This window comes from Oncorhynchus keta, chromosome 21 (genome assembly GCF_023373465.1).
Source record: "Oncorhynchus keta strain PuntledgeMale-10-30-2019 chromosome 21, Oket_V2, whole genome shotgun sequence".
Taxonomy (NCBI): Eukaryota; Metazoa; Chordata; class Actinopteri; order Salmoniformes; family Salmonidae; genus Oncorhynchus; species Oncorhynchus keta.
In genome coordinates this window covers 35258609-35269389 of record NC_068441.1, presented here as the reverse complement: position 1 = coordinate 35269389, position 10781 = coordinate 35258609, and the positions used below count along the sequence as shown (strand labels likewise).

Below are 10781 nucleotides of genomic sequence, written 5' to 3'. Positions count from 1 at the left end.
CAGGGTAATTAAGTTGTATTTAGACCCGTCCAGCACATAATGCAGGGTAATTAAATTGTATTTAGACCCATCAAGCACATAATGCAGGGTAATTAAGTTGTATTTAGACCCGTCCAGCACATTATGCAGGGTAATTAAGTTGTACTTAGACCCGTCCAGCACATAATGCAGGGTAATTAAGTTGTATTTAGACCTGTCCAGCACATAATGCAAGGTAATTAAGTTGTATTTAGACCCATCCAGCACATAATGCAGGGTAATTAAGTTGTATTTAGACCCGTCCAGCACATAATGCAGGGTAATTAAGTTGTATTTAGACCCATCCAGCACATCATGCAGGGTAATTAAGTTGTATTTAGATCCGTCCAGCACATAATGCAGAGTAATTAAGTTGTATTTAGATCCGTCCGTCCAGCACATAATGCAGGGTAATTAAGTTGTATTTAAACCCGTCCAGCACATAATGCAGGGTAATTAAGTTGTATTTAAACCCGTCCAGCACATAATGCAGGGTAATTAAGTTGTATTTAGACCCGTCCTTCCAGCACATAATGCAGGGTAATTACGTTGTATTTAGACCCATCCAGCACATAATGCAGGGTAATTAAGTTGTATTTAGACCCGTCCAGCACATAATGCAGGGTAATTAAGTTGTATTTAGATCCGTCCAGCACATAATGCAGAGTAATTAAGTTGTATTTAGATCCGTCCGTCCAGCACATAATGCAGGGTAATTAAGTTGTATTTAAACCCGTCCAGCACATAATGCAGGGTAATTAAGCTGTATTTAGACCCATCCAGCACATAATGCAGCGTAATTAAGTTGTATTTAGACCCATCCAGCACATAATGCAGGGTAATTAAGTTGTATTTAGACCCGTCCAGCACATAATGCAGGGTAATTAAGTTGTATTTAGACCCGTCCAGCACATAATGCAGGGTAATTAAGTTGTATTTAGACCCATACAGCACATAATGCAGGGTAATTAAGTTGTATTTAGACCCGTCCAGCACATAATGCAGGGTAATTAAGTTGTATTTAGACCCATCCAGCACATAATGCAGGGTAATTAAGTTGTATTTAAACCCGTCCAGCACATAATGCAGGGTAATTAAGTTGTATTTAGACCCGTCCAGCACATAATGCAGGGTAATTAAGTTGTATTTAGACCCATACAGCACATAATGCAGCGTAATTAAGTTGTATTTAGACCCATCCAGCACATAATGCAGGGTAATTAAGTTGTATTTAGACCCGTCCAGCACATAATGCAGGGTAATTAAGTTGTATTTAGACCCGTCCAGCACATAATGCAGGGTAATTAAGTTGTATTTAGACCCATACAGCACATAATGCAGGGTAATTAAGTTGTATTTAGACCCGTCCAGCACATAATGCAGGGTAATTAAGTTGTATATAGACCCATCCAGCACATAATGCAGGGTAATTAAATTGTATTTAGACCCATCCAGCACATAATGCAGGGTAATTAAGTTGTATTTAGACCCATCCAGCACATAATGCAGGGTAATTAAGTTGTATTTAGACCCATCCAGCACATAATGCAGGGTAATTAAGTTGTATTTAGACCCGTCCAGCACATCATGCAGGGTAATTAAGTTGTACTTAGACCCGTCCAGCACATAATGCAGGGTAATTAAGTTGTATTTAGACCAATCCAGCACATAATGCAGGGTAATTAAGTTTTATGACAAGATCATCTGGACAATAAACAAAATAATGGAACATGTCAAGATCGGACTATAAACAAAATAATGGAACATGTCAAGATCGGACTATAAACAAAATAATGGAACATTGCAACGAGAAGTGGTTTGATGAATATGTCGCCTCATACTCAATGTCTTCTTGATGTTGTTCCTTGTACTTAAACTACACAAAAGGGGGGTGGGATGTTACAAAATAGCACTGGCTACATTTGCTAGTCCATTTCCCCCCAAAAAGGAGTGGAAAAAGTAATTCACTAGACATTCTGATAATCAAAGGCATATTTACTATTATACAATGGGAGGTCTAATCCTGAAAGCTGATTGGTTAAAACCACATTCCAGCCGGTGTCTATTCCAGAAGTTACCATTGGCTAAATCTATGATGTTAAAATGCCTATTTACTCTGTTCCATCTGACTGCACAACGCATTGTCTTATTAGCCCAGCCATTTATCAACTTGTCAACGTGTCCATACTTTTGACTGGTACTGTATATCCTACAAACACCGGCTTCTCGGGCATTATCACATAAGTAAATGTTATAAAGGTAACACAAAATACTTTCTAAATGTACAACATACCATGGAAATACAGTTAATTCTGAAACTATTCAGACCCCTTGGCTTTTTTCCACATTTTGTTACCTTACAGTCTTATTCTAAAATTGATTTAAAAATATATATATTATTTATATATCTGGGGCGGCAGGTAGATAAGTGGTTAGAGCATCGGGCCAGTAACGAAACATCTTAAGAATAATCAATGGAAACAGGATTCAGCTGAGCTTAATTTTGAGTCTCATAACAAAGGGTCTGAATACTTGTTTTTTATTTGTAATACATTTGCAAAAATTTCTAAAAACATGTTTTTGCTTTGTCATTATGGTGTATTGTGTGTAGATTAACGAGGGGATGAAATTATTTAGTACATTTTAGAAGGCTGTAACGTAACAAAATATGGAACAAATCAAGGGGTCTGAATACATTCCGAATGTACTGTAAATAAATATGTGTAGGGCTCGATTCAGTCCGTAGCGCTGAAGATCCACACTTTAGAGGGAAATGTAAAGTTAATTTAGATTGAACCAACATATACAGCATTAACCATAAATGCAGTCTCTTCGAACGGCGGAACATTGACTTTACATTTCTATCGCACTTCAGCACTATGGATTGAATCGAGCCCAAAGTGTGTTTAACAAAAGGGCTCGTAGTTGCTTGACTACAACTATAGTAAAGGGTATGATAAACTGTAGATCAAAAATATGGTTTTATTATAAATACATAGCAGGGTTGGGTAGGTTACTTTCTAAATGATTACCCAAACTAAGTAATAATCTGATAACTTTAGGTTGCTTTTTGAATGCTTTCCTCTAAAGAGGCATTAGAAGAAGACAAAAAGGATCCATCAAACGCATCATAGTGGTCTCTGACTTGTGGCCAGACTCTCTCAAGCTGAAGAAACTTAAACATGCCTTTTTGTCAATGCTGAATTGAGAAAACAGAAAGGTGTCATAATGTATTATTTTCTGCAAGCATCCTTTCTAAATGTAAAAGTAATCCAGGAACTAATCACCTAGTTTTTCAAAAGTATCTGTAATCTGATTACAATATTTCTGCTTGTAACGTAACTGATTGCAGTTACAGTTTCTTGTAAATGATTACGTCATTGATTACATGTAATCGGTTACTCCCAACCATGTACATTAGGGGTATGGCAGCTAGTCATTGATTACATGTAATCGGTTACTCCCAACCATGTACATTAGGGGTATGGCAGCTAGTCATTGATTACATGTAATCGGTTACTCCCAACCATGTACATTAGGGGTATGGCAGCTAGTCATTGATTACATGTAATCGGTTACTCCCAACCATGTACATTAGGGGTATGGCAGCTAGTCATTGATTACATGTAATCGGTTACTCCCAACCATGTACATTAGGGGTATGGCAGCTAGTCATTGATTACATGTAATCGGTTACTCCCAACCATGTACATTAGGGGTATGGCAGCTAGTCATTGATTACATGTAATCGGTTACTCCCAACCATGTACATTAGGGGTATGGCAGCTAGTCATTGATTACATGTAATCGGTTACTCCCAACCATGTACATTAGGGGTATGGCAGCTAGTCATTGATTACATGTAATCGGTTACTCCCAACCATGTACATTAGGGGTATGGCAGCTAGTCATTGATTACATGTAATCGGTTACTCCCAACCATGTACATTAGGGGTATGGCAGCTAGTCATTGATTACATGTAATCGGTTACTCCCAACCATGTACATTAGGGGTATGGCAGCTAGTCATTGATTACATGTAATCGGTTACTCCCAACCATGTACATTAGGGGTATGGCAGCTAGTCATTGATTACATGTAATCGGTTACATCCCAACCATGTACATTAGGGGTATGGCAGCTAGTCATTGATTACATGTAATCGGTTACTCCCAACCATGTACATTAGGGGTATGGCAGCTAGTCATTGATTACATGTAATCGGTTACTCCCAACCATGTACATTAGGGGTATGGCAGCTAGTCATTGATTACATGTAATCGGTTACTCCCAACCATGTACATTAGGGGTATGGCAGCTAGTCATTGATTACATGTAATCGGTTACTCCCAACCATGTACATTAGGGGTATGGCAGCTAGTCATTGATTACATGTAATCGGTTACTCCCAACCATGTACATTAGGGGTATGGCAGCTAGTCATTGATTACATGTAATCGGTTACTCCCAACCATGTACATTAGGGGTATGGCAGCTAGTCATTGATTACATGTAATCGGTTACTCCCAACCATGTACATTAGGGGTATGGCAGCTAGTCATTGCCACACATCATGTGGTGGTTCATGTTTATGTAAACATTTCAAGAAGAAGAGTCCATTGGTTGGTTCATGGTTGTTGATGGGGGAAGGCTCTAAGCCCCTCCCCGCTCCATCAGTCTCTGTCAAAGGTTATAGCCAGTCTGAGCCCAAATACACTTCTCCTTTTGTCATCCATCACTTCTATTCCTCCTCTCTTCTTTTTTGGCTTCTCTCTCGCCCTTTTCTCAGACAATAGAAGGGCTACTTCCTAGGAAGCTGTTGTACAACTGGGACATGAAAGAAGAGAAAAAGAGTGAGATAAATATAGAGCTTCCACTCCCTTTCTCTTCCCTCAGATTATAGAGGAGCTGTTTCCCTTGGAGAAACAAAAGAGAAGCGAGAGAGAGAGATGTCAGTCTTTCATGAAGCAGCACTATCGGGAGACTACAACTTGCCACTGGACACATTGTGAAAATGTTATGTGGAAAAATGTTGTCTTTGTTGAAATATCTGGGGTGTACCCAAACCCCAGATGTTGTTGTGGGAGAATGAAAAAAATCATAATGTATTGTGTTCATTCAAAGTGATGAGTCTGGCTTAGTGACAGTCACAGTTGAAAATAGAAGGATTGTTGCTCTCACCACATTGAGATAGGGTATATTCACCAACGATAAAAGGAATCCACACGCCACAGGGAAGAATGACCTGGAAGGAGATATAGACATGCATAAGAAGTGTGAACATTTCAACCCAGCAGACACTGTCACTTCAGCTTACAACTATCACAGAGTGATTCTGTCTTTGGTGTTACAGAACTTCAGAACTGGAATGCCCAAGACAAATATCCCTGTAGAGATATCAGAAATTATTTTTTGACGCTTTCTCACGTGCTTTGACCACAGTCTGTCTCAGAAAGTGGTCCAGGGCTGGTCAGTAAAGTGATGTTGGCTTTCTTTGACCCTTCAGTCATGTCAGAACCTTGGATAAGGTGGAAGAGAAACTCTGACGTGGTAGCGTCTGTGATCTTCTAAACTGGGCGTTCATTTTGACAGTGTTGGCATGGCATCAGTCATTTAGCTGCTGTGTTAAACATACTTTTTCCCAACTACCTTAAATGGAATCCCTTCTTTGCTTTGTCTGTTTTAAATTGAAGGCCAATATAGTTGAGAGGTCTGGGAAAGTTGATATTGCTTTCCCCTGGAACTTTCCAATCAGTTGGCATCAAAGAAAGGAAACAAGGAGAAGCAGGCATTAAAAATAGGATGCTGCCACCAAGATACTGTATGTCTCTCATATAACCTAATCGTCTCCCAGCTCTCCTGTTGCTATATGGTTGTTCCACCTTACATTCTAGAAAGCATGTCTTCTAAGACGCTCTGGATGACAGTGTCTGCTGAATGTTAAAAAAAAATGTAACATCTAAAATGTCCTCTCTATCAATACCCCAGATGTGCTTTTGAACTCACCTGAACAGGAGCACGAAGCCATAGCTCTCCACGGCCATACCGATGATTGGCCAGCGGAACAGCACCAAGGCCACGCCCCCCAGGAAAAAGGTGGAGCCTCTGAGCTTCTGTCTCTGGAAGAAGAAACCGGCCGACCTCTTCAGGCCAATGATGAACGTCAGACCAGTCAGAAACAGAACCTGAAGGAAAGAAGTATGAAACAAGTTCTGTTTGAAAATATAGAAAACTGTTTTCCTGTTTGTGATGCTATTATTGTCACTGTTATTTCCTGTTACTGTGACTATTGTCATGCAACCGAATTGCCGACAGAGTTAGAGTTCTGCGGTCGCCACCTTAGCCGAGATCCATCAGTAAATATGGGAAGCGTTGTTTGGGCTCTCAAAGCAATGGAAAAACAACAACAAGACATGAGCCCGTCTCCAAGACTACTAGATGTTTGGGTACACCCCAGATATTTCAACAAAGACAACATTTTTCCCACTGTTAACCCACTGTTCCTAGGCTGTAAATAAGAATTTGTTCTTAACTGACTTGCCTAGTTAAATGAAGGTAAAAAAAAACATCACAGAAAGTGTTCATAATTTTATGCAGCGAGTTGTGATGATGAATTGCATAAAATCATGAACACTTCCCATAGATAACTCTTTTCTTAAATTAAACTGAACCAACATTTAAACGCAATGTGCAACAATTTCAACAATTTTACTGAATTACAATACATATAAGGAAATTAGTCAATTTACATAAATTCATTAGACCCTAATCTATGGATTTCACATGACTGGGCAGGGGCACAGCCATTGGTGAGTCTGGGAGGGTATAGGCCCACCCACCTGGGAGCCAGGCCCAACCACTGGGGTGCCAGGCCCAGCCAATCAGAATGAGTTTTTCCCCACAAAAGGGCTTTATTACAGACAGAAATACTCCTCAGTTTCACCAGCTGTCTGGGTGACTTGTCTCAGACGATCCCGCAGATGAAGAAGCTGGATGTGGAGGACCTGGGCTAGAGTAGTTACACATGGTCTGCCATTGTGAGGCCAGTTGGACGTACAGCCGCATTTTCTAAAATGAAGTTGCAGGTGGCTTATGGTAGAAAAATTAACATTCCATTTCTCTGGTAACAGCTCTGGTGGAAATTCCTGCAGTCAGCATGCAAATTGCACGCTCCCTCAAGACTTGAGACAACTGTGGCATTGTATTGTGTGACAAAACTGCACATTTTAGAGTGGCCTTTTATTGTCCCGATCACAAGGTGCACCTGTGTAATGGTCAAGCTGTTTAATCAGCTTCTTGATATACCACACCTGTTAGATGGATGGATTATCTTGGCAAAGGAGAAATGCTCACTAACAGGGATGTAAACAAATTTGTGCACAACATTTGAGAGAAATACACTTTTTGTGCATACTGTATAGAACATCTCTGGGATCTTTTATTTCAACAAATGAAACATGGGACCAATACTTTACATGTTAAAGTTAATATTTTCGTTCAGTATAGAAGATATTGAAGAACTCTGGGACTGGGGTTGGATCCTCCTGTTTTATTATTAAACCCATGTGAAACCTGTAGTGTTCTTCCTTCCTCTGGCTCTCAGCCAACTCTGCATATGGAACATTTCTGGGATCTTTTATTTCAGCTCATGAAACATGTGACCAACACTTCACTTGTGTTTGGTGGGGTTATGGTATGGGCAGGTATTAGCTACAGACATTGAACACAATTGTATTTATCGATGGCAATTTGAATGCACAGAGATAGAGTGACAAGATCCTGATGTCCATTGTTGTGCTATTCATCCGCCACCATCACCCCATGTTGCAGCATGATAATCCACAGCCCCAAGTTGAAAATGTCCCAGTTCTTCCATGGCCTGCATCCTCACCAGACATGTGATGCTCTGCATTGACGTATATGACAGCGTGTTCCAGTTCCTGCCAATATCCTGCAACTTTGCACAGCCATTGAAGTCCAAAGTCCCCAAAACAGCCTGATCAACTCTATGCGAAGTAGATGTGTCGCGCTGCATGAGGCAATGATGGTCACACAAGATACTGACTGGTTTTCTGATCCACACCCCTTCTTTTATTACAGGTGTCTGTGATCAACAGATGCACATCTGTATTACCAAATAATGAATTTATTTCAATTCACTGATTTCTTTATATAGATTGTAAGTCAGTAAAATCTTTGAAATTGTTGCATGTTGCATTTATGTTTTTGCTCAGGATAAGAACGCTGTTCACTGAGTACAACAGTTCAACATCATAGTTCCCTTCACTCTCATCACTAAGCTCAGGACCCTGGGACTGAACCCCTTCCGCTACAACTGGATCCTGGACTTCCTAATGGGCCGCCCCCAGACGATGAGGGTAGGCAACAACATATCCAACCATAAATACGAGGCCCCTCAACAGTGTGTGCTTAGTCTCCTCCTGTACTCCCTGTTCACCCGTGACTGCCTGGCCCACGACTCCAACACCATCATCAAGGTTGAGAGAAGGTCAGAGACCTGGCAGTGTGTCACCAAGACAACAACCTGTCCATCAACGGCAGCAAGACAAAGGAGCTGATAGTGGAATACAGCTAGAAATGGAGGGGTGAGCATGCCCCCATTCACATTAATGGGGCTGTAGTGGAGTGTGTCGAGAGATTCACCTTCCAAAGGTGTCCACGTCACTACAAAATTGACATGTTTGACACATACCCACAAAGTTGTGAAGAGGGCACGACAATGCCTCTTCGCCCTCAGGAGCCCTTCAACGTGACTGCAATAGAAGTCTCTGCCGGCAGCTAACCACCTGACTAACAAACACACTGTCGCCGCCAACAGTATAGTTGCCTAGAGGGGAGCCGATTCTGAACTGGGGTAGTTCGTTTCATGTTTCAGGCTCTCTGCATGTGACCCGAGAGTGCGGAGTTAGCTGTCTGAGAGAGTGGTGAATGTGCTGCTAAAAAGGCAAATCTGGGAGGCAAATCCAGAAGACGCAGGCCAACATCACATACAAACCAACCATTGTTCAAGATTCCACTTGAACAATGGTTGGTTTGGGGCAGGCGCGATTAGAACTCAGTCAGATCAAGCAATATTTAAATGTTGATCCATAATTTATTTTCTTTATTGTGTTCAAAATATATATTTGTATTATTATTTTCAAATTAGAAAGATTATTACTTACATTCCCAAACGCCAGCAAGACAGAGTCAAAGTACAGCAGCACACCAAAGAGCAGGAAGAAGAGGCCAAAGCCTGTGAGACCAACACCAATCTCTGGAACACACACACACATAGAGAGAGAAACACACTCACATACAAATTAGCTCTACAGTCTCTACAGTCTGTTCATACATTTAGTCTACAGAGTTCAAACTTACAGTATCCATAGCCTTGTAGGCTTTCACCATGACACACTTCAAAGTTAAAAGTTCACAACAAAATAACTCAAGTCCAGGTACAATATGTCGACTAGCAGATTTACCTGAGCAATCCTTGCAAGTAAATAAAAAACAAACTGATTGTAAGAAAGGCTGTTGTAAACCACTCACTCTGAGTCTCCGTGATTGAAACCATGATGTCCTTGTCTTCCCCTGAATTCTTTCTCCTTCTCTCCCCCTTCTTGCGTCTCTCTCTCTCTCTCTATGTTTCCTTCTCTTTGAGACCGACGTGTAGATCTGTGCACCTCCTTTCTCTTCGGTAACCTTTGAACTGTGCTGTCACATCCTGCGTGCTAGGTGATCATCAACCAGACTAGGGGGGGTTATCCATTGATTTGCTCTTAAGCTGCCTTCCTGACTTGGTCTCTCTTGAAAAACGGATCCAGTTTATCATAATGGGACTTCCTAGTTTCAATCAAGGAATCATACATGTGTACAACTGTTGTTTTTAATGGCCCTATTTTTATAAAGGAGACAATTTACATGTTTTGATAGAGTGGATGTGAAATTGATTGCCTCTGTAGGCTTGTTATCAACTGATTGGTTTGTCAGAGGCTCCTCTCTCCACCATGATCATTAGATTCACAGTTTTCACAGACTCAGTGGGATTGTTCTGGCATGGTTGTAATCTTTTCAAAAAAGGCTACAGGCACTACAAAGTCTTACTTGTGAAGAAACAAGATACCCAGCATCATGTGTACACTGGAGGTTGTACAGACCCGAGAGAGTTTAACCTCGTCTCGCCCTGTGTTTGAGTAATGAAGCAGGCTACAGTGGACAATGGTGGAAAAGCAGCAGGATAGTGTCCACAGTGTGAACGTCGGGAGGTCGTCGGGAGATGTCTTCAAAACCTGCAACTAGGGGCAACAGTGAGCGCTATTACCATCAAGTTGGCTTGGATTTTGCTAGGGCATGTGGACAGGGAAGGCGGACAGGCGTAAGCCGGGAGACAAAGCTCAGAGGGTAGCGTGTTCAATCTTAATGCCTAAACTTAACCGTGAAGGTGTTTTTGTTTTAACTCTTCCCAAACATTAACTCTTAACTCAATCAAAAATGTGTCCAGGGTGTTCAAAATGTGTACAAACTTCAGAATCTGAAGTCACGAGAGAGAGAGAGAGAGAGAGAGAGAGAGAGAGAGAGAGAGAGAGAGAGAGAGAGTAGAGAGAATGTGTGTGGGTATGTGTCTGTATGCGTGCGTGCGTACGTCTCTGTGTGTAGGTCTGGCTTTAAACTTACTCTTGAAAGTTGTAGTAATAGAATGCACAAGGTACCATTTTTGAATTGGGTAGTGCATCATCAGTTCCTCTTGCCATGTTAGTCAT

At 41.1% G+C, this 10781-nt stretch overlaps 1 protein-coding gene across 2 annotated transcripts; it reads right to left on the bottom strand.

The window, feature by feature from the left end:
- Positions 1-2980: 2980 nt before the first annotated feature.
- On the bottom strand, positions 2981-10578 carry LOC118380222 (vesicle transport protein GOT1A-like). Of its 2 annotated transcripts, none has more exons than XM_035767205.2 (5): positions 9571-10578; positions 9204-9295; positions 6025-6203; positions 5200-5263; positions 2981-4934 (listed from the first exon to the last, which is right to left on the bottom strand). In XM_035767205.2, exons 1-5 carry the CDS (start codon positions 9593-9595, stop codon positions 4911-4913), a joined length of 384 nt encoding a protein of 127 aa, XP_035623098.1. In that variant the 5' UTR covers positions 9596-10578; the 3' UTR covers positions 2981-4910. The 2 variants fall into 2 exon arrangements, with proteins under 2 accessions (XP_035623098.1, XP_035623097.1); XM_035767204.2 differs by having other exon boundaries at positions 2981-4845; positions 9571-10556.
- Between the last annotated feature and the right edge of the window lie 203 nt (positions 10579-10781).

Excerpts from the sequence above, each read along its gene's own strand:
- LOC118380222 (XM_035767204.2), bottom strand. The coding sequence starts at position 9,595 with ATGGTTTCAATCACGGAGACTCAGA. Across the intron at positions 5,264-6,024 it reads GGCTTCGTGCTCCTGTTCAG|GTCATTCTTCCCTGTGGCGT; the intron begins GTGAGTTCAAAA and ends ATCTCCTTCCAG. Across the intron at positions 4,846-5,199 it reads ATATACCCTATCTCAATGTG|TTGTACAACAGCTTCCTAGG; the intron begins GTGAGAGCAACA and ends TTCATGTCCCAG.